Genomic DNA, 23857 nt, shown 5'->3' with positions numbered 1-23857 from the left:
AGGGATTTTGCGAATCTAGTTTTAGTATAATAGACTTACATTGTTAGCAGGTAGTGAACTGTATCTAAAACCAAAAGAGCCCCAAAGAATATCTGATTTTGCAGAGGAAGGAGTCTGCCAGTGAATACAATTTCTGTAGAGGCCCAAGCAGGTGGTCATGGCAAAAAGCAATCCCTAAAGCTCAGCTGCAATACCAGGGCTGGAAGAATGGCTTAGCGCAGGCCCCCAACTGCCCCCAACACACCTCTTTAACCTGGTCTCACTGAGCTCCTCTCTGTGCTCATGAAAATAGACAAGTCACTGCTCCATGAACAGCATGTGATTCATTCCCCCCTTTATATCTACTCCCAGTTCTGTTTTCCTAAACCATTGCTTTTCTTTCAAAGCCTAAGGCAGCTCAACCTCCAAAAGTATTTAAATGTCAGGATTCTGATTCTGAGACTATAGAAACCAAGCTCAAACAAGCTTATATTTAAAAAAAAAATACACCCCACAGGACTTTTGTCACTGGTATAAGATGAAGTCAGCAGTGGAGAACAGCTGCAGATGTTTCCCTTTGACCCCTGGGACACACAGCAATGACCTTCAGGGTCTCCCTCTGCAAGTCTGGGGTATCAATGCCTGATTCATCTTCCGGAGACACTACCTCCATTATGTCACGCCACAGGTCCAGAACCAACAATGGCTTTTCAGTGAGCATCACATTAAGGCATCTGGAGATGAGCCAAGACCCTCCAAGCTTTGCAGTCTCCCTCTACTTTTCAGAAAGAAATCTCCATGCCAGCCACGTTGGTTTCCTCACCTTGAACTCGCTTATACCATGCTCCACCCTGTGCACTGGCTCTTGCTCTTTTGGCCTGGAATATCCTCTCTGATCCCTCCTGACTGCCCACAACTATCCACTGTTCCATGCCAAGACATGTGCAGTTACATACCCTTCTGATATTGGCCCCATCGCTCCACTGCCAATGTCTGGATATAAGAAACTGTGCAGTTAACATGTGTTGACCAGACAATTTTGAGTGTATTTGCAGCACAGGACAACATGCAGCATTTAATAAAGGGCTTGGGCTTGAATTTTGTCTCAAAAGCTATGTGGTGAACTCCTTCCTGAGATTTACGAGTTCTTTTGGAAGAGGGCCATGTTGAAGTGGGAGAGGGGAGAGGAAGGCCATCTGTTCACTGTCTTTGTCTCTGAATCACCATGTGTGCAAACTTAGCTTTCAAACCGATCATTACTTAGGTGAGCAATAATCTGAAACCATATGGAAAACTTGATCACACTGTCTCCACTGTTGAAAGAAACAATTGTAAGCAAAATCATAATCAAACTAAAAAATTTCTCAGCAGTGGTATTTTGAGGCCAGACATCATTAGAAAACAACACGGATATGCATGAGCGAGGCAGTCATTGACTTTTCCAATTCCCAGAGAAAGTAGATTGGTGCTCTGATGTGAGCTGCTTTTCGGTATTAACAGCCTCAGCATGTAAACATTACTTAGTATACTGTACTGCTCAGTGCTAACAACATTTCTAAAAGTATATATTCAATATATCTCCTTCAGGCCAGAAGATAATTTTCTCAGGGGCGGGGACTTATTTTAAGTATCCTTTTTTGTGTATCTATCTTCACTCCTGTTTTGAAGCTGTTCTTCAAAACAGCTACAAAGTCAGCATTGCTGAATGTCAAAATGAGCCACTTTTCATATACCTAAGACATAGTAAGGGACATCTATTTAATTAAGGCTTTGGGCCTGAAGGATGTATTTGGGGAAGAACTAGATTTTAAAAGTAGAACGAAAAACCAAAACAGAAAGGTTGGAATGCAAAAGAACCGGGCATGAAATCCAGGAAAAATATTTAGAGAAATTATAATACTAACTTCTTCAGCTACCATGCCACATATTCACAATGTCATAAATATCAAATAAGATTGAAAAGTACCTCAGATACTTTAGAAATAACTCTAAGTAAAAACCTAGATTATGGAGAGCAACTGATCACTGGGAATATTTTGGGGGAAGGTAATATAGAAAAATAATATGCCATGCGATCAATTGAAATAGCCATGTGGAATTAGGGACAATTCTGAATGATAAAATGAAGCAAAGATGTTTATATAAACTGAACTTGCAACCGGTCAAATTCACAACTGTGACTTTAAGAATAATTAAGGAGTTCTTTCACCTCGCTTTGGGTAAGGCCACAAGTAAAAATCTCAAATGGGAATCTGGTCTCTTTGTAAGCACCTCTACACCAAAGAGATCCCATACCCATGATAAAATAGTCAGTGGGATGCTGAGGACTATCCCTGTTCTCAACAGATTTATAGTTGAAATGAAGAGATTAAGCACATATGAAAAACAAAACCCACTGTCACATCAACCGCGTTAAAACCCAGAATAAAAAACGTTAATGCCTCCATTTGGATTTTTCAGAACTAAGTGGGGGCCCATCACAGAGAACATCACTTTGGAGCCCCACTTTAAAGGGACCAAGGATCTCAGAACACTGGGAGGGTGAGGACTGTGAGGAAAGGGAAAGAACAAATAACTCGTATATCAGGAATGCCAAAGAGAAGAGGCGTAAGAGGTACAAGAACCCGAGAGGTGAGCAGCAGTCTCGGGGCGGAGGGGTAGGGTGCAGCTGAGCAGGGGAGTGCCAATTTTATGAGAGAAAAATAGGGCACAGCTTTATGAAGATGATACTCCTGAGAAAGTTACTGCATATCTTCTGATAGATGGGTACTGGAAGAGAGTAATGGCAGAGAGACCCGAGTGAGAGGTACTGTGCTTGTCCAGGAAAGAGAAGGAATGGGGACCAGATGATAAGTGGGGCCGGGAAAAGGGAGGAGACAGAGACACCCCAGAGCGAGACATCACTAGTAAACTTCATGGGCAGAACATTCCTTTATGTCAACACATTTCCTCTTGAATTAAATTTCGCTTCTCCTGTTACCATACCTATGATAACTTTTATTTGGAGAGAGAGAATGTATCCTGCCAGAAATACATGTATTTAGCCAGAAGGGAATACTTTACCTATTATTAGCACAGTAACATTGAAGGCTTAAAAAAAACCCACAATAAAAATACCCAGGGCCATTAGAAGCTGACTTAAGAAGAGAGAAGTGTTTGCTTTTGTTTTGAGAACCCCCCCCCCCGTCTCCACGGAGACGAACTATGCTACTTTGGCGCTCAGCTGTTGGAAAAGGCATTTGGACTTAAAGCATCCAGAGGCAGGAGCACCTCCTGCCTGCCACCCTGGCTGTCATCTGTGATGACTCAAGTGTTTCCTTTCCTCTTATACCTTTATTTCCTGAAACTCTATCTTTCTGTTCCATGTAGGGGGAGAAAAATCAGAAGCCAGAGAGCTCCAAGACCAAGGTTTGTGGGCATCGCAGCAGAGTTAAAAGTTGCCACAGGAGTCCAAAATAGCCCCAGAGAGCTCTCCCCAAACCTGTCTTTCCTTTGTTTCTCCCACTCAAAGCAGTCAGCATGACTTCCTCCACCTCCTGTGTTCTGATGTCAGGGGTCAGAATTGCATGTGTGTGAGGACAGCTCAGGATGTTCACTGGGCTGCCACACAGGAATTTCCCAGAAGTCAGCTTGCCCCTCAGGCCACAGCACCCACGGTGATCAAACCGGACAAGGGACGTATGCATCCCACTAGCACATGTGAACATTCTCTTTGCTTAAATGCTATGTATTATTAAAACCCAGATTCCTTTCTAATGAAAAATTAATGGGACTCACCTTCTAGAGAAGAAAGGTACTGTCACTTTTTAAAAATAGGTTATCTACAGGTTAGAGAAAACAGTTTTCTGTAAAAGGCTTTGGTTTAACTCAAACACTTCCAAACTAAGGAGAGAACAATTCATACTATTCTATGGCAAAATATAAAACAAGAGTACATTTTTAGTTATTTCAAGTTGTAAGGTTGAAAGTGTTAATGTAATGTACTTAAGAAAGTAAACCTATTAAATGTCTCTTACCTGTATTTGTTTTTGCCCTGAAATCTATCCCTGTGTTTTGTACATATTATTGTCAACGACATGAAATTATTCAATATTATTATCACAATATATCATATATGATATAAATCATATATCATACTATTTATATTATGTTATATAATATAATTGTTACTATATATATCAAAATATGGAATAATTGTAGAACTAACAACTCCTTACTGCTGTTGAATGGAAATGTTTATCCTGCTATTTTAAAGACAACTAACTTGCACAGCACAGAAGAATTAGAATTAATGCAACTTATACATGACAATTAGTACCTTTTTCAAGGAAATAAGCAGTAAGTCTAAATAGATTTTTAAAAATCTTACATCTAACAGCCTTACTTCCTATCCTTAACTTCTCCCATGGCAAGCATGCATTTTCTCTACTTGTGCTGAATCTATATTCCTTTGGAGAACACCTGCTCTCTGCCTCTTCCTCGCCACTCCTTCCTACTGGATTTTCCAGATGACTCTACCTTAGCATCAGTGTTCTCAAAGAACATTCACACCCACACCACGATACTGTACCAGCCCGCATGCCAACTTTATGAGGCAAGTATGTAACACAGGCGTTATCCATATTTCACAAACAAGCAAATTAAGATGAGAACGCTGAGGGGCCACACAACAATCTGAGTGACCAGAACCTCCATTACCTTCACTTAGACTGTCTCCCACCAAATCCAGTCAGACACCAAGACCCATGGATTTAACCTCCTTAATATTTTCCACTTATGCCCCCTCCTGTTGGCTTAGCTAGGGTCCTCAGTGTCTCCTGCCTGGACCACTGCACCTCCCTGCCTCATCTGAGTATGCCACACCCTCTTTTCATCTCACCTCCTTCCATCTATATGGAAAATCACTTTGCCCTGTGATCTTTGAAAAGCCCAAATATGATATGATATTCACATCATGTCCCAACTCCACCCCATGAAAACCTTTTGGTTCTCCACTGCTGCAGGACAAAGCTGAAGGTGAGGACAGGAGGCCCTCTGCAATCTGGAACCGCCCTCGCTGGCTTTTTAACCTTCCGCCAGGTTCCCAAGCCTGTGTTCCGGCTGCCCAAGCCCTCCCGGGGCCTGGCAAGCACTGCTCGGCTTCCAAGATGTATCTCTGGCTGGCGTCTCCTCCTCTGGGAAGCCTGCCCCAACCTCTCCTGTGCCCCGAGGACTGACTCTGCTCCTCAGTACCCTCTAAGGTGTGCCGCCACGGCAACTGTATGCTTTAACATGGGGGTTTGCTTTAAATGATCGATAGGCTATTGTTAACTTGTCTTCCCCCTCCTTAGACCATAAGCCCCTGGAGGGCAGAGTCTGGGTCTAACAGTGTCTCTGTATCTCTAGAGGGGAAGGTGCTCCCCTCATTTCCAGTAAGTACTCATGTTCCTTAAACCAGCACCAGAGGCCCGGCATTCTGATCTCCAGGCCAGAGCCCTTTTTGGCTACACCAGACAGTATAAATAGCAACAGGAAGGGATGTACTTCACTCGAAATTCTTGGGCTTGGGAAGACTGGCATGGGAAAGGCCGGAGACGTTTTCTACTGAGGGTCAGATCGTATTCTGGCAAACTTAGACTAAACGAGTCAGGGGCAGTTTTTGCAAGGCAGTGGCCCACCCAGTTCTTCCAGGCAAAGAGCTGACAGGTGCATCCCGCCAAGGTTGTGGGTGAAGAAGCAGCATTTTCCTTGCGGAAGCTTCATTGCTGCTTCTCACGAAGCTGGGTGGAAGTCAGCCGAGGCTGCCTTACTAAGGCCAGATGAGCTCCTTGTTAATGCTGGGGGGGAGGGGCTGGCTCAGGCCTTAGCTGGTTTTACTGGGTTAAGAGTTTAAAGGGCAATGCTTAGATAGTATAGATTCCATTAAACTGGAAGAAAGCAGGACTGCTTTTCTTCATTTTACACCTCCGGAATGACACAGATAAGGCTCCAGGGGAAAAGCTATCCTATAATCTGTCTTCTTAAGAGTAGCCCAATGCACAGTTTCTGGGAGTGGCATCTTCACAAGGGATGTTTATCATATTTCAGTGTCTTAATAAGAGCCCGGCTTTCTCACCTCCACACCAGGTCCTCCCTCCCACAGCATGTGTTGCAGAGCTGCTATGTACAGTGCTATTCTCTGTCACACTAAACTTGAGTTTAGAAAACACATCCTTTATCTTTGAAAAAAAAAAATTGGGTATAGGAGCTTAGGGGATGTATGCATTTTTAAAAAATATGTCTTTATTGATTTCAGAGAGAAGAAGGGAGGGGGAAGAGAGAGAGAAACATCAATGATGAGAGAGTCGTTGCTCAACTGCCTCCTGCACCCCCACCCCCCCCCCCCACTGGGGATCGAGCCCACAACCCGGGCATGTGCCCTGACCAGGAATCGAACCTCCACCTCCTGGATCCCAGGTTGATGCTCAACCGCTGAGCCACCCCAGCCAGGCCTGCATTTTCTTTATGACCCATGAAACTAGGTGGCATTCACAAGAGCAATAGTAGCAATGTCTGAAGATCAGTCACAGATTTCATCAGAGAAACTCAAACCGGTCTGCTTTTGGGGATTAATACTTAATTTACATCATAGCTGAGTAATTAAAGGTACCCACTTATTTTCATAAGTGATCAGAAAAATTTCCAACCACTTACTATGATAATTTTATGATATACAAAGAATGATTATCTACTCGTGGCCAATCTTGTTTCATCTGGACCCTGCCCACTCCTCCCACCTCCTATTTATTTAGAAGCAAATTCTCCCATTATCTCTGCATCTTTAACTATTGCAGTATGTAGCCCTAGAAGGATGCTTTATATTTTTTAGGAAAAAAGTAAACATAATACCAATATTAAACCCCCCAAAAAGCAACAAGTGTAACTGATATTTAAAAAATTAGTGAAATCGAGCTGCTCTTCAGGGAAGGTATTAGCATCATGTATTATTGTTGAAGAGTAGCAGGCCATGCCACCCCAGAAGATGCCACTTCGGTACATTGGTTATTTTGAGCTGTAGGCACTTGAACAGTAAATGCAGGGAAAGGCTAGGTCTGAACTTCCCTTACCTGTCAAAGGAGATCTTCCAAAAGGAACTGTCAAAAATTCCTCCCTGGGAGTTTCATCAACCAGAGAGGACTGAGTCATCACAGGAGATTAGACTAGAAGTCAACACCACACCCAGACAAACTGACATGAACTATCAGACCTCCCATCTACTCTATGGGCCCTTCATCTTTCCAAAAAATCACTGACTCTCCCCTGGGAGACTTACAGTCTCCCTCCCTTATTAAAATGGTATTTAATCCCAGTGCCACCTGACTAGGCAAACTGTTGAATATTTGAGTGCCCAGTATGGGATTTGGGAGAGGTCACGTTCCCCACATTAGTTTACTTGGCTGTGGCCAGCTTGGCAACAGGAGGTACCTACCTGGATATCTCTCCTTTTATTTGGGAGCCTAGCTGCTCTGGCTACTCCGAGCAGAGGAGGAAACAGACATGACATTCCTTCATCTCAATTCCTGGGCCAGATTAAGTTTTCTTGGGGATGAAGGAAAAGAGGTTTACAAGTACATGGGTCAATGTGAAGCTGGTTGTAATTGTGAGCAGAATGCATCCAACTGGATGCGCTACCATGAGCCTAGGTGGGATGATGGAGCCACACCTGCATCCTGCCTGTGCATCTCCCTGGCTCACACCCAAGGGACGGTCTTGACAGAAACCTGAGCAGCAGCAGACACAGGGGATAGCTCAGCTGCCCGTTTCCTCTGGCCCATCAATACTATGTGTCATCACAGTCTTGGGCTGTGCTGGCACTTGAGGCTGTTGGGCTTTCCCACAGACACATTCATTTGCCTTTGAGAATTTGCAACTTTAGGTCAGGCCTTGTGAGCACAGAAAAGTGACACTTCTGCACCTATCTGAAAAAAGCAAGCAGCATGTGGGTTTAGAACAAAATATGAAGTTCTAGGTGCAAAGAGCAGGTTTTTTTCTTCAGAAGATGAGATTCTCAGAATTTGACAACTACAAAGATATGCCCCTTATCTATGCAAGAGGTTCTTGCCAATTCCTGGAACAAAACCCTATAGAATTCTGTTCATGAGAAACAGTTCTTATGTAACAGTAATTCCTACCCTCTTCTTGAATGGCTTTAGATATCAAACAAGCAGATTACCTTAGAATAGCCAATGATGAAAGGTCTTGTCTAAGCTGTAAGGCCAGCTATTATTTTTAAGGCAGTTATCTGCAGAGTATGGTTGCTCAATAGTGGGAGATAATCGCTAGGGCCCCTCTTTTGTAGTATTCCCCTATCCCAACCCCTGCACGCCTCCCTCCACCCTACCCCCGCCCCAATGTGTTCCATCTCTATTTCTTTGGAATAACCTCTGAAAAGGTTAAGCCAGGATTGGGGATAAGGGTGCTGGAAGGCATCTCTATCTTTTACTGATGTGAATGTAACAACACAAATGCATGAAGTCACTGGTGGCACCTTTCCATCACAGCTGAGAGAAGGCTGGTTTTATGGAAGACAGCAACGGTACTGTTTAGCAAAGTCATCGACTATGTCAACATCGCCACTGGGCAGCAGTAGGTGACCTGGATAAGGGTGTCTCTGGAGGCAGATGTGGGAGGGCTCTACAGCCTCAAGGTTATGCCTGGAGGGGCCCTGTTTTCTTTGAACTAATTAAGGGGCCCCTGACTCAGGGCACAAATACACAGACTGAAATAACTCTTACCAAAACCAGGACTGAGGTTACAAACAAGGCTGAAGAACTTTTCTCTCCTTCATTTTAGGGGTGTTTGAGCCGTATGGTTTCCGGTAAGATCAGTCTGTGAACTCCATAAATTAGTGGTTCTCAAAGTGAGGCCTGAGGTCCTTCTGTGTCAGACAGAACCGCCTGGGGGTTGGGGGAGAGGGGCTTATAAAAATGCACATTCTTAGCCCTATTTCAGACCCTTTTAAGACCTAAGTCTTATATCCACTAAAGTCTTGTAACTAATGAGCTGAGATTATTGGGCCGAGTGGGAAGCCAATCAATCCCTTTTGTTTCTTTCACCCAGCAATCTTATGTGAGTGGTAAATTTATCAGCAGAAACCAGCACTTCTGGAAAAACAATTCCCCTTAATGCTGAATATGTAATGCTCCTTTCAGGAATGATGTGCCTATAGTAGTTAAATGCACAATCCAAAATCAAAATGCGAACCATGTTCGAGTTTTCTTTGGGAGCTGCAATTACTGGTGATTTTTGTTTTATTTGTTGCAATGATCTGTAGTTGTCAAGGTTACTACAGCGGGCTTTGTAAAATCATAGGTGTTAATTTATTTAAAAGTTCATTTAAAAAGAGAAGGAAAAGGGACATTGGATTTTGAGACACCGGTTATGCACAATATTTTAAACTAGAGCAGATTTCAAGTAAATGTTTAGGGAAGGATTTTAAGCAGGAGGTTCACAAAAAAATCTGGAAGTTTTATAATGCATACATTTCAATACAACTTGGATAATGCATTTTAAATAGGGTTTTGAATGTGTGTGTTTCAAATTTATGACTGATGTAAATGCTCAGGTAAAGAAAGTGGTTGAAGATGAGATTTGGGGTAATGTGCTAAATTTAAATCCTATAGTTTGAGAATACGTCATGAGTCTATCTTCTGGCGTTTAGATTTAGCCTGGGTTTTCTTTTTATTTTAATCCTCACCTGAGGATATTTTTCCCATTGCTTTTTCAGAGAGAGTGGAAGGGAGGGAGACAGACAGAGAGAGAGAGAGAAACATCGATGTGAGAGAGACACATCGATTGGTTGCCTCCCGCACACACCCCAACTGGGGCCAGGGAACGAGCCTGCAACCGAGGTGCGTGCCGTTGGCCGGAGTCGAACCCGGGACCCTTTAGTCTGCGGGCCAATGCTCTAACCGCTGAGCCAAACTGGCCTGGGCCACCAGGATATTCTTACATGCTTATCTTTTCAGAAGAATTTTAGACGCATTCTGTACTGTTTTCTTAGTGTCCTTGAGATTTGTTTGGTTGCGCTGAACTTACAAATTGAAGGAACACAACTATCTTTATAATGTCCTTTTGCTTTTAAAGAAGGTAAACCTCTTCATTTAGGTTGTCTCTTTTAGTAGGTGTACTGCTTTACTTTAAGTCCTATCACATTTATTTCTGGGTGTTCTATATTTTTTGTTTCCTGTCTGTGCCTTTTTCTCTAATTTATTTTTTAAAATGTGTTATTTATGATAAGAAAGGTAATTGATTTAAAATTTATTTCTGGAAATCAGCCATCTTATTTAATACTCTTGTTTCTCATTGTTTTTTTTATTAATTCACTTTTCAAAAAATTAAACAGATTTTCACCTGTACTCGGCATACAGAAAGTCTGACCTCCTAGGCGTGACTCTTGACCTCGCTGCAGTTAATGTCCCTTATTGCCTTATTCCTCTAACATACTGATCACTTTTTTGTTCTTGAGAACTTTGATACCTGGATCCTTTAATGCCCACGTGGATGACAGCCAACAACTTGGCATTAACTCTAGTGACCTTTACTTTCATTTTACATATGTATCACGGTCAATGCCTGGCTTTCATCATTGCTCAGACTGCCCTACACAGAAGTGCTCTGTCCATACAACATCTCTCACCTCCACTGTCTGCCTTTAATCTTCTTTCCTTCCTGTTCCCATCCCTTACCACTCCCACTGAATGTGATTTTGACCCCAGAGACAGACAACAGTCCTTGGCATTTCCACGTTCTCCTAGTCTACCAATCCCTTTTGGACTTGTTTCCTAAAGCAGCTCAGACCATATATGTGATTGATCACCTTCAGTTTCCATATATGCCAGTCTTTCTGCACTCAGCATAAACAGAAGATCAGCTCAAAATTAGCCTATTTAACTTCTAATCCCTGGATTCTCAGCACTGTTGAGGGGGACAAATTGGCCCTTATTGTGACTGGTGTCTTTGTTGTCAGCTGGGCCCTCAGCATTCCTCATACATTTTCCTTTCCAATCCCTTTAACTTGTATCCCAAACACTCTCCATGATCCTGATGGGGATTAGGGCAGACCTCCCCCAAATATGCCAAGGTGGCACATTGATTATTTTTGAATTAAAGTTACTTGAGGAACAGGCAATGTGAGAATACTCTGACCTCCATTGTTTCCTTGATTTTCTCCTGTTAATCTGTCTCATGTCAATTTAATTCCTAGACAAGCCAGAAGAACCTAGGAGGGCAGAAGAAAAGTTTTTCCTCCCCAACACGTCTCAAGCTCCTAACTAAACACAACTCATCCCTCTGGATGAAAGGGGCCATGTACTGACTTTGCTAAGGAAACTGAAAGTTGACGTATTCAGACAAGGGCAGCCACAGGTCTTCCCCTGACCTACAATTACCTACGTCTGCATCTACTGCATCTGTACATTCCTCTAGTTTCAGAAGACAAGGCCTCTTTTTTTTATATTCAAGCCCATTTTATAGTACCTCTGGGCTTGTTCAGTTATTCTGTCTTTGTGCTACATCTTCATCTTTTCCTTCTCATCAGGTTTTCTCCTAGTTTACAGAAATGCTAACATGGCACTCGCATCTGAAAACCAAAACTTCTTTTGACTTCATTTCCTCTAGTTAGATTCCTCTCTTTCTTTCACTTCTCATCCAAATCTCTTCAATCCAGTCTACCCACCCTCATTTCCCATTAACCCAGTCCTGTATAGCCTGGCATACAGGACTGGGTTAATATATATACATATATATTTTTTCTCATTAACATATATATAAATAATATATATGTGTATAGATATGTATATATCTTAAACCTTGTTACTGGAGTCATTTCTAAAAAACTCAAACCTGACTATCATATCCCTGGGTAAACCCGTCAGTAGATCCCTGTCTTATAGGTAAGTCCAAGCTCCTCCTCATGGCATAAAAGGTCATCCTCTGTGACCTTCCTCCAATCTACTGCTCCTGCCTCATGCACTGCCAGTCAGTATTATACATTTTATGTTCTAGTAATATTAGTTCTCCATAGTCTAATATGTAGACTATGTAATAGGCTGTTTCACATTACTTCATTTAGGCTAGTATTTCTGGGTAGAACATTCTCTCCCTCCCTCCCCCCAGTGGGGGAGGGGCTTACTCCTATTTCTCCTTCAAGACTTAGGTATTATAATTTCCTCTAAGAAGTCTTTACTCAGTCCCACAATGAGCTAGTTTCTCCTCTATTATTCTCTTTAAAATGCCTGTAAATATTCTTATTTATCACAATAGATTGAAACTCATATTTAATGTCATGTTAAGATACTGCTCAAATGACAGTGCAATCTGCTCTGATGTTCTTGAGGGTAGGGTCCATGGTCTAATACACCCTGATATCCTTATAACATAGTATAGTGCCTAACAGTAGTAGGTCCTCAGAAAAAATGTGTGTTTAATTCAACTTCTGATGTAAATAAAAGTATTTTAAAGAATACAAAGTGCTTTTAAAATGGTATAATAATTATTAGGTTGAAGTGGTAAGCTAGGAACCCAGCTTCATTGCTGGGGAAAAATGCTTGTTAACTCTTCAATAGTATTCTGTATTCAAGTGCAATATACAATTATTTTCAGACCTGAACCATACCACAGAAACTTGCAATTCCACTGTTAGTGAGTCTGGTCCCCATCTGTGCTCTAGGTTTTACATTAAGTTATTTGATTAGACAGTTCTACTATGACTGGTCCAGAAGGCACTGTGGCCCTGTCACCTGCAGCCAAACGTCAAGGCGGGGTAGAATGTGACATGAATGCTGATATGTATCTATAAATGCGTAAGAGGAGAGGTTAGTTATGTTCCAGCGGCAGTCCTGCCTTAACCTGGTATAGGTTTACCCAGGGAAAGAAATAAAAGAAAAAATAAATAAAAGAGGCCAAAGTGAGTAAGAAAGCAAGGATGCTATTCATATTCAAAACGCTTCCCTCAGTGTGTTGGGTCTGATAGAGTTCTTCACACAAAGGAGTGCAGAGAACTAGGGCAGTTTCTTCAAAGACTCGCACTCTTCAGGTTGGAAGGGATCTAACAAATCAGGTCATTCAGCCCTCTCTCCTTACAGGGGAGGAAACTGAAGACCAGAAAGGACGATTTCCCTGAAGTTTCAAAGAATCCGTAGTAGAGCCAAAGCCGGAAGTGAGGCAAAGGGAACAAAGCAAGAAGAATTCTGAGTGGGGGCCCCAAGCCCTTCCCATTCTGCTCTTTTTTTTTTAATATATCTTTATTGATTTCAGAGAGAGGAAGGGAGAGAGAGAGAAACATCAGTGATGAGAGTCATTGATCGGCTGCCTCCTGCACACCCCCGACTGGGGATGGAGCCCGCAACCCGGGCATGTGCCCTGACCGGGAATCGAACAGCGATCTCCTGGATCCTAGGTCGATGCTCAACCGCCGAGCCACGCCCGGCCGGGTCCCATTCTGCTCTTGCTGCTAGTTCTCCTGCCCTAACCAGTCTAACCACAGCAGACCCCTAAGTAGTCATCAAAAAAGGGAAGTTGAAATTTCAAGTAACCTTTCCTGTTCTTCCCTCACCGAGTGACTTATTTCCATCTAGCTGAGGCCAAATACTTTCCTACTCATCAACCTCTCTTCAAGCATCACCTCTTAGCTCGCCTTAAGAAAAATAATTCCTACATCTCTGTTCCCATTAGCAGCTGATAGCTACTGTGGAATTCTTATCACACAGTATTAGTTGTGTGTGTGTGTGTGTGTGTGTGTGTGTGTGTGTTTCCTGCTCTCCTCTCCCCACACTGGCAGCTCCTAAAGGGCATTGCATCCTAAAGGGAAGCTTGTTGAATTACGCTGGATTAGAGAAGACTGGAGACATATCACATAAAATGTATGGAACAATACAGCACTACAATAAGATCTCAGATAAAAATGCTATGTTAATAAATCCATTCTGTCCAAAAGTCAAGAACTGGGAACAGGAAAGTATGATTGAACAAGCTGATATGCTCAGGGACTTACCAGTAGTAGACCCATCAGCTCACCGATATTAGCTAGCAGGTGAGATACTAAGGCGAAGATTGAAAACTTCGCACCCGTAATCAATAGCCACCATGTGGGAAGGTCAGGAGTAGGACCTTGCATACAATAAAAAACTATGACATGGAGAGGGAGAGGGGATCTGAAAAAATGTAATTTGTAAATACATTCCCACATCATGTGATGAAGGAGATAGTCAGGAAGATTGTGATAGCTGACTCTTCACAGCCTAAATTTGTGGACATTTTTTCAAAAATTGTGTTTTCCACATATACATAGGGTATACTCAAGAAAAAGACTTATCATGTGTGACATTTGCATCCTCAAAGTATATATTTTTAATGCTTATGATATGCTCAACCCCACCTGGGTATAGTATAAACACTGAAAAATGATTTTAGGGCAGAATAATAACTATTGCATTTTACTCTTTCCATAATGAAGTTAAAGGTATCTGTTCAGCTTATTCACCAAATTTGGCTTCAGGCTGTTTTGAAAATCTAATTTATTCTCAAAAGAAGGGGGTTTGCCAACCTTATGACTATTCAAAGAATGGGCTCCGGGCTTTGAAAGTAACTCTGCAAGAAGAATTTAAAAAAGATTTTGTGCAACTGCAGCATTTTTGGAAAGGTTCTTGGGTTCCTTCAGTGACTACTTAAGAAACAACACTCACATGGTTTTGAAACAAATCAGTCACATTACTTTATCAAAACCCTCTGTACTTGTGTTTTTATTTTTATTTTGTATCTTTTCTACTCTCTGCTTTTATTTATTTATTGGTTTCTGTACTTGTGTTTTTAAAAATTGAAATCTATGAGTGACTGCTGTGCAAAACACAGTGCTGGAACAATTAAGTTCCCCACAGGTCTGAGCCCAGATGACTATAGAAGTATCCAGAGAGGCACCTGTGTCTGACAACACAGAAAAAGTACCAATGCCCTGTCCTCCACGGAACATTAGAAACCCTTTCAATGTTAGAACTGTAGAATGGAAATGAGTCTTAGTTTTATAGTTAAGAAAACTGACCTCTACAAGTTAAGATATCTGCTCAAGGATGCATGGACACTTAATGGGAGACACTTTGCCCTGTGCATCTTCGGTCCTCCTAAATCTAGTAAGGTTGCATATGAATGATTTTAGGAAGCTGAATACTTCCACAGCTCTTATGACCTTGAGCAAATCATTGTGTCTCTGTGATGCATAAAATGTGATAATACCTACCTCATTACATGCATATGTGTAAAAACACTTTGAACAGTGTCTATAGCACAGAGCAATATTAGCTCGTCTCATCTGAGCTTTGATATAGTTTCTGGAGCTACCTACTCTGTTCTTTGAAAGACTAAATCTCAAAACAAAATAATCCTTTCCTTTATTCTATTTTCCTATTAGCAAAGGGCTTATCTTCCTCTTCTTGGTGACTGTTGACACTGCATGATGCCCAACACATAACTACTTAGTAAATTCAGTTAGAACACCAGCAAATTTATCTGGTCATTATCAATTGTTCAATACTGTCTTTCTCCTAGCTCATATGACCTTTATTCTTCTCTCATAAGTCTGATGTTTTGTGATTTTAGAATTTGAGCAGAAAAAACTGGGTTTTTTTGGTAAAAATTTCAGAAAAGATTCTGATTAAATCAAGGAAAAGCATAAGATATCTATCAACTTCATGTCAAAACTACTCCAAATTTATATACTACAGAACTTTATTATTAAGAGAGAAACGGAGAGAGAGCAGGAAAGAAATATATTCTTTTTTTAAAATCCTCACCCGAGGATATTTTTTCCATTGAGATATATATATAAAGAGCGTGTCAGGGAGGGGGAGGGAAACATGGATGTGAGAGAGACACATTGATTGGTTGCCTCCTGCACATGCTCCAACTAGGGTGGGGGAATCAAACTTGCAACCAAGGTTCGTGCGCCCTTGACTGGGAATTGAACCTGAGACCCTTTGGTGCAAGGGCTGACGCTCTAACCATTGAGCCATATTGGCCAGGGCAAGAAATACATTCTTGACAGTTCACGTAGGCTCTCAGAGCACCACAATATACATTATATAGAGCATCTAGCACAATATTTAAGTTGACAGAATCAAATGAGCTGTTTTCCAATGAATTATAGAAACAATACAGTGCTAAAAGTTATGATGAACTAGTTTTTCATTCAATTTACACATTTTTACAGCACTATAAACTAGGGCTTTCACAATAATTTTAGGGTCACAAGATAACTGTTTTCAGATAATAATCCTTAGTAGTAAAGACATAAAAATTAGCATATTTCTGAGGTTCTTTGCAGTTTTTAAGTCACTGCACATGGAGGGCATACCTTGAAAAATCTAGAAGATAACAAATATGGAAATAATCAGACACATGATATATATGGACTTTAAGAAAACACCAACATCTGTACACAGGTCACTGTCTCCATTAGGGGAGAAGCAGCAGGTCACCCACCCATCTTAGTGCCTGGGACTTCACTGACGGGCACAGAGTAGCAAAGGGAGAGAAGAGGAGCACCATCTGCCCAGATAGAAGCAGAAGATCATACAGGCTAATAGTAAGCAAGCATTTTTTTTCTTTCTCTTTTCTATATAACTCAACATTTCTTCCTCTCTTTTCCAACTCATTTCTTTTCTCTCCCCATCTCCTTACTTACTGTCTTTAACCTCACATTTCCATTTCTCCACTTTGGTCTCTTTTTAAACAGGTCATCACCACTGTGACCTCTATCTAGTTATTCATAGGTGGCCCAGGTACTGCTACATCATCAGATTAGGGGCCTGTCTAGGATGATCCGGTTAGAAGGGTGGGACAGAAGAGATAAGAAGCTGAATTGATAACTTGAGAGGGGCTCAGTCAGAAATCAATCCCTCCATTTAACACTATGAATTCACTTTGCAAAGGTCACCCTAACAAAGTTGTGTTTGGATGGATTTGTTTATCAATGTTAAAACTGAGTGGGTTATTTTACTGGGAGATAACTATTCTGCAAAGAAGTTTGGGGGAAAGTGATTTATGAGAATAATGCCCACCATTTATTGAGCTCTCCTATGGTATGCCAGGTACTGTATGATCATGTTTAATCCTCAGGACAAGCTCATTCGCCAAGTCCAACACACTTCTATATATACCAGAAGATGGATATAATAAGGAAAAACAAATCATAATGAATCAACAAAAATTTTATAATATTGTAAAATGTGTCTCAGTGAAATGATCTGTATCGTGCCCCATGATGAATGCGGGGACCTATGACACGCATGGAGTGACCAATGAGAGAACATATATAAATTAGTTTATCTTAGGGGGTGCAGTTTAAGTTGGTTCTGCTTCTCTTCTAAGGGTAAATAAACTTAAGTTTGGATAAAAACACTTTCTTTTTTTTAAAGAGAAAGAGTAGTCATTAAGATGGCTGTGGAGGAGTCTCTCTCCGGCACCTTTGCTTTATGCCATTTGAAAATGTGTTTAGTGCCTAAAACTGAGCATTTAACAAATGGAAAAAGATTCAGCCATTGGAAGATGAGGAACCATGAGAGAAAAGCTCAGTGCCAGGAAGGAGGACATGGGAATTAATGGATCATAGATAAAAGTACTGGACAACAGATGTAATAATACCAAATAAGTAAGAAAGATATAAATGTTAGCAAACAGTTATGGCATGAGGTCCTTTTAGCATAAACTAGACACCGAGATGCCGTGTTGGACTCATGGCAATACTCAGATGCCATCACAAGTGTCCCCAGACTGAACTGATGGTAGAAAGGCTTACTTAATGGAACACTGGTTCAGGCCTTTTGAATTTTGACTATTTAGTTTAATTACCTTTTATGTTAGCCTCCCACCTCTACCCCACAGCATGTCCCAGATCCTCAACAGTGAGGACTGGCATAGCTAAGGTTTATGGAGAGTTGACAAGTCAGACACTAGGCAAGGTGCATTTCTTACTTTCCCATCTAAACTTCAAAGCAAGCCTATATGAAACAGCTCAGGTCAGTATTACCCTTTACAGATGATTAACCTGAGAGTTAGAGTGGCTCAGTAACTTGCCAGAGTCACACTGCTAGGAGACAGAAGTAAGATTTCAGATCCTGGTTTCCTGGAGCCTACCTTCTTAACAACGTTATGTATGACCTTAATAAATCAGCAATCTCCTATGACATTAATCTCCAGAACTGATGTGGTTCATTGAATTTTTTTTCAAAACATTTAAACCAGAACACACTTTATATTTTTCCACTGTTTCAAACTCCTCTATTGATTGTTTTACTTTAATATAATTTTTATACTTTGTATATAATTTTTCTTCCTACCCCAAATTTTATATTAAAAAGTGCATGGGGTAATCTGTAAGAGTTAGTGACCTGAAAATTAAAAATTTGAAAAATTATGTTACAAATACACACGAATGAAAAAATAATACATACATAACATATATTATAGAGATTCTCTTACTAAATGGGCACTTCCAAAGTCTGCAGTAAAATGAGCACTGAGAAATCAATCTATAGTCAATAATTATTTGTCTTTGCTCCTCTTGCTTCCAATTCAAGATCCATTTCCAACTTCAACCCTTATTCTGCTTGTCAGGTACCCCCAATATGCAATGTACAAAGACAGGATAACTGGATAATAAACACTTTCACTGTAGGTAACTTATTTTTACTTGAATTCACAATTTAAAATTAAAGGATGCTCCTAAAATCATGATCACTTCTTGATAATACCAGAGAACTTCCTTTCAAGGTAAATGTTTATGTTGCCCACATCCACTTCCTCTCTCTCTATATGGGGTTGAACACATTTCTAGAATTCTTACACCCCAAGTTATTAAAATTTAAATGTTAAAAATTCAATTTTCATTACAAGTATGTTATGTATAATGTAATTCATTATTTGAAATATGAATCAAAATAATTTTGCCCAGAAATATATCAGCATTAGTTTTAGATACGTTTTGAAATTGATTAAAAGTAACTTGGTCATTCCTAAAATCAGATCAACAGACTTTTTAAGAAACAAAAGTGTATCTCATAAAATCTGTGTCAGAAAAGTTAAGCTATGTTAGAACTGTCTATGTCCTGGGAACATAAAATTCGGAATGAAAAAGGTAATGAATGGGGAGAAACTAGGATCTCAAAAGGAAATAGGCTGCTAAATGACCTATTCTTGGTAAGAAAAGGGTTATCAAAATGCACTCTGGTGATAAGTGAATCTGCGGCCTCACTTCTAGCATAAAGATGAATGACTAAGCCACAGCTCTCAGGCAAGTAAATACCTTAAAATTCTAACGGCCACTGATAGAAAATTTGATTATGAGATTTTAAAAGATGGGATGAGGTTGAGGCAGGTATGTGCTTAGCAAGCTCTCCAGGTGTGTCAGCTTCATACTTATATTGCACTATTATTAGCCAATGGGGGAGGGGGGGAGAGAGGTAAGAGGACCTAATTTTACTGTCATTGTTGGCCAGAGGAACAAAATGAGTCCTTGCAGCTTCTCTGCGGTGCAGCTCAGCTCACAAGAATGAAGGGAATGTCCCTGAGATAGTCAAGCTGAATGTCAGCTATAAGCATATTATGTATCTTAATTAGGGGGAACGGGGTCCCAGCTTCCCCAGCTCACCAACAAATGGTTATCGAAAGTAATTATTTGTTGGGTCCTCTGAGAAATTAAGTAAGGAAAAAGATGACTGGAGCTTGCAATCTATTTAGGGAAAAGTTAACTAATAAACACTAGACTAGCATGTGAGTTAATACAAGCTAGCAGCTTAAACCACTGCTTTGTATATACGAAATGTTCAATAAATGTTTAACTGTTAATTAATAGTAATAATAACAGCAGCTAAATTTTATGGGGCCAACCACATATGTAGAAGGTAGGCACTGATAGGAAGAGATGAGTATGGCCAGTGATAAGGGAAGGTTTTAAATGGAGGAAAACCTGAGTTGATTTACAGAAATACAGAGAAAGAAGAGAGGAAACTACCTGAGCAGAGGAGTAGAGATGAGAAGAGACGAATGAAGGGAACTTTATCCGGTTCTACCTGTTCCCGTTCCTCTGTATCATCACCTCTTGAAAACAGGGATTCCAGTGTGATTGTCTGGCTATAAAAGATGTGCATGCGGCTAGTATTAGGAAAGGAGGTTGAAATGGTCTTTGTGGGTTCAGCTATTTAAGGGTCTTAAATTCTTGGCAGAGGAGCCTGCGTTTTAGAGTAGGCCATGGAGGGCCATCGTGAATTCAGGAGTAGAGGGCAAATTAAGTGTTGAAGTTCAGGCCCGAGAGTCAGGAGACCTGGGCTTGAATTTCAGCTGTTCTCTTATTAACTGTGTCTCTGTCTCGTTGCTTAACTTCTCAGAGGTTCAATGTTCTTATTTGTAAAATGGAGATAACGGTGCCGACCTCATTCTGTATGAAAATGAATGTAAAGTGTTGAGCACACAGTCCACCACGCAGCAAGCATTCTTGATAAATGGCAGCTGTTACTACCTAGGAGGCTAGGTTGCAGGAGATGAGGCCTATGTGGGTGCAGTTACAGATGCAGGGAAGTGGGGAGACACGAGCCATTCTAACATCCTTGGAAGAAAATGTCCACTGGGACACCTGAACTTCAACAATTTTCAGCTTAGTGACTGTTAATCTGAGTTATGAAGTTCAAAACAGAAGTGAGACTGGGTTTCCAAGTGTAACAATTTGGCTACTCAGAATGATTTAAGATATGGAACGATCACACCAATATATCACTGTATCTACCTCCCTCTTAAATTTACTCTTCTGTTACCAGAGCAAGAGTCTGAGAGGTCAGAGGAAGAGAGTGTCTAAGATCTTAGACTGAAGCAGAAGTGACTTCAGTAGGCCTGAAAATGACTACTTTGAGAGGAAAACAAACAAAAAATACCCAATAAATAAAGAGAAATTTAACAAGGACTGTCAAAGGGATAGACATCCTAACTATGGAGACTGTTATGGGCCAAACTTTTTATAGCATCTTGTTTGTGTGTTTTATGTGAAAATGACCACCAATGTCCCTAGAAGTACAGTAATATACTGTACTTCTCAAAACTGCTGTTGAAGTTCCAGAAGGGCAGATACCATCTCATATACATTCTTGTATTCCCCACCATTATTGAACAAATAGTAGGTAGTCCATTATTTGTTGAACTGAAATGAATTTGAACCTGGCTGTTTCAAATGAAGGGTTATGTTGGGACTTTGAGCTTCAATGCTCTTATCATTGACCGAAGTATTTTCCCAACATCTAAAGCATTCTGAGTTAACATAATTAGTCCAAATGCTGTAGTAGACTTTTTCAATCATTTAAAACAATTTCCTTAACTGAATATCTAGATGACTGAGAGTGTGAAGATTCTCAAACTCAGTAGCTGTTTTGCATAGAACTGAGTCATTCTACTTTGTGTAAGTACAACTAAATATTGCATGCAGGCGAGTTCAGGACTATAAGTTTCAAGTCCTGGGTTCCAGTCTTGCTTGTGCCCTTTAACACTCCTGTCACTTCCAACATCTATTAAATGGTGATAAGATCATCATGCCCTGGCTGGTGTGGCTCAGTGGTGAGAGTGCCAACCTGCACACCGAAGGGTCGTGGGTTTGATTGCCAGTCAAGGGCATGTGCCTGGATGGAAAAAATATCCTTGCATGAGGATTAACAAAAAAACAAACAAAAAAACTATCCATAATACCTCTTCTTCAGAGAAGTAATGTAACAGAAATAGCATTTGAGAGTTCATCTTTTTCTTGAACTTCAGTTGTTAGCATAGAGTTAGGCTTTTATCTTGGGGTGAGAAAACCAAAACATTTTTTGAAAGTTATACCCATAGCAGTTTTTCTCCATCATAGATTTGTACATAAAGAGTAAAGAACACCAGCTTAAGTTGACAGTGTTGGGAGAGCAAAGGAGAGAGCAGCCAAGGAAAGAAACGCTGGACAAGAATATGACCAAAGCATTTGAAACCATAAATCAAAGCAGCTAATAAATCTATTCTTCCAAAAGTTTAGCCCAAACGTCAACAGACACACAGATGAAATATGCTTTTATAAACACAAGTCTTTATGTGGAGCCAGGCTGTGAGTTTTAAAAATCAGTAAATGCTGAAACAACGAATGATGGAGACTGAATCTTCATTAAAATAATTTCTCCTTTTCGCCTCAGCTGGGTGGCTCAGTAACGGTTGGAGCATCATCTCAGGCATGCACCAAAAAGGTTTGCCGCTCGATTCCTGGGTCAGGGCACATACCTAGGTTGTGGGTTCAACCCCTGGTTGGGGTGTGTAGGGGAGGCAACCAATCATGTTTCTCTCTCACATCCATGTTTCTCTCTCTCTCCCAAATCAATAAACATGTCCTCGGGTGAAGATTAAAAAAACAGAAAAACAATAATCTATCATCTTTTTATATTAGTATCAATAAAGCATTTTAAGTACTCCCAACAGCTTGGTGCCATTAAAAAAAAAAAAAAAAGGGCTTATTTAGATAGTCTATCTTAATATCTCTCTTATTTAGATATTTATCTTAACATCACTTAGTGTGATGGTGACAGCAAATAAGCAAATGCTGAAAGCTTCTTTTCCTTTTTCAAAGAAGAATGTTTGGAATTAACAATCATGGAAATAATGCTGCTCTGGATCAAAAAAAGAAAAATAAAGCTGTACAGGCGAAGACAAGTTTCATTACAGAAAGCTAATCCCTGTGACCAAAATATTTTAGTTTTCAGTTTCTTAAACCAGAATAGCGTGTAAAGCAAACAATGTGCACATCCTATCACCAGTCACCTCTCAGGAGTCCCGGCCCAGTCCTCGAAGCGCTCCTTACAGATTCCTCGCCCTCGACGCCGCTCCTCACCCCCTCTCTCAGAAGTGTGCGACGAGCTTGTGTCCAGCCCCCACGCAAAGGCAGGCAGTCGCGGAGGGGGAAAGGTAAAGCCTATGTCGTGTGCCCACTCCCTTGGGCGGAAACAGTGAAGGGACCGGGGACAGACATCCTCGAGGTCTGAACCCACAACACCGTGGGGCTCATGGCCAGTAACCCCCCCAAGACAACTGCATCTCCCCCTCGTCGTTAAGAAGCAGGACAACTGCCACAAATATTAGCGCTCCGTTTCTCGACAGGGCTTAAGGGACCTGAGCGAGGTCCCCGACCCTCCCTCGGGAATGACAAAACACCAATCGTGCCATCCGCTCCAAGAATTCACATCCCCACGGGGCTGCCAGCGGCAGCACCGTCCCGAAACCCTGCCGAGCCTTCCCTCTGCCACCGAATCGGAGAGAGAGAGAGACCGGGCGCCGCAGAGCGCCTTCGAGCCTCCAGGCTGCCCGCGTACAAGTTCCGACAGCGGCTCCCACCCGGGCGCGCCCTGGCGCAGGGGTTCGGCGGCGCGGGGTACTCACTGCGCTGCGCCCACCCGGCTCTCCCTCTTGCCGAGCACCTTGGCAGGCTTCGAGTCTTCCACATCTTGCTGTAGCTCGGTCATCGGGGCCGCGTCCCGAGGGCACCTTCAGAGCTCCGCGCCGGCCGTCCCGCTCCCGCTCCCGCTCCCGCGCAGGGGCGCCGTGCACCCGCCGCCCCGCGCCCTCCCCCGCGCCCGCCGCTCGCGCATCCAGGCCCGGCCGGGGCTGCGGGCCGCCGACCTGGCCACGTTCGAGCGGCCCGATTGGTCGGGCGGGCGCGGAGGAGCCGCGAGGAGGGAAGGGGCGGGCCCCGCGGGCGACAGCCCCGCGCCAGCCGGGGGCGGAGCGAGGGCGGCAGGAAACCTGTGGAACTCGTCCTGCGGGGAGAGGAAGCCCATTGGCCCGGCAGGTGAAACGTTGGCCTGAGAAGGCGCCGAGC

General features: G+C 41.9%; 1 protein-coding gene across 2 annotated transcripts in view; it reads right to left on the bottom strand.

Annotated features, from left to right (window-relative positions):
* Positions 1-23546, bottom strand: part of GRAMD2B (GRAM domain containing 2B) — a 56575-nt gene extending 33029 nt beyond the window's left edge. For both annotated transcript variants that reach the window (XM_016217800.2, XM_087815530.1), the window contains exon 1: positions 23419-23546. In XM_016217800.2, the coding sequence (XP_016073286.1) occupies positions 23419-23501 (83 nt within the window). In that variant the 5' untranslated portion in view covers positions 23502-23546. The remainder of the gene's footprint in view (positions 1-23418) is intronic.
* Positions 23547-23857: the final 311 nt, after the last annotated feature.

This window comes from Miniopterus natalensis, chromosome 3, assembly GCF_054644295.1.
Source record: "Miniopterus natalensis isolate mMinNat1 chromosome 3, mMinNat1.hap1, whole genome shotgun sequence".
Taxonomy (NCBI): domain Eukaryota; kingdom Metazoa; phylum Chordata; class Mammalia; order Chiroptera; family Miniopteridae; genus Miniopterus; species Miniopterus natalensis.
This window is presented reverse-complemented; position numbering and strand designations above follow the sequence as displayed.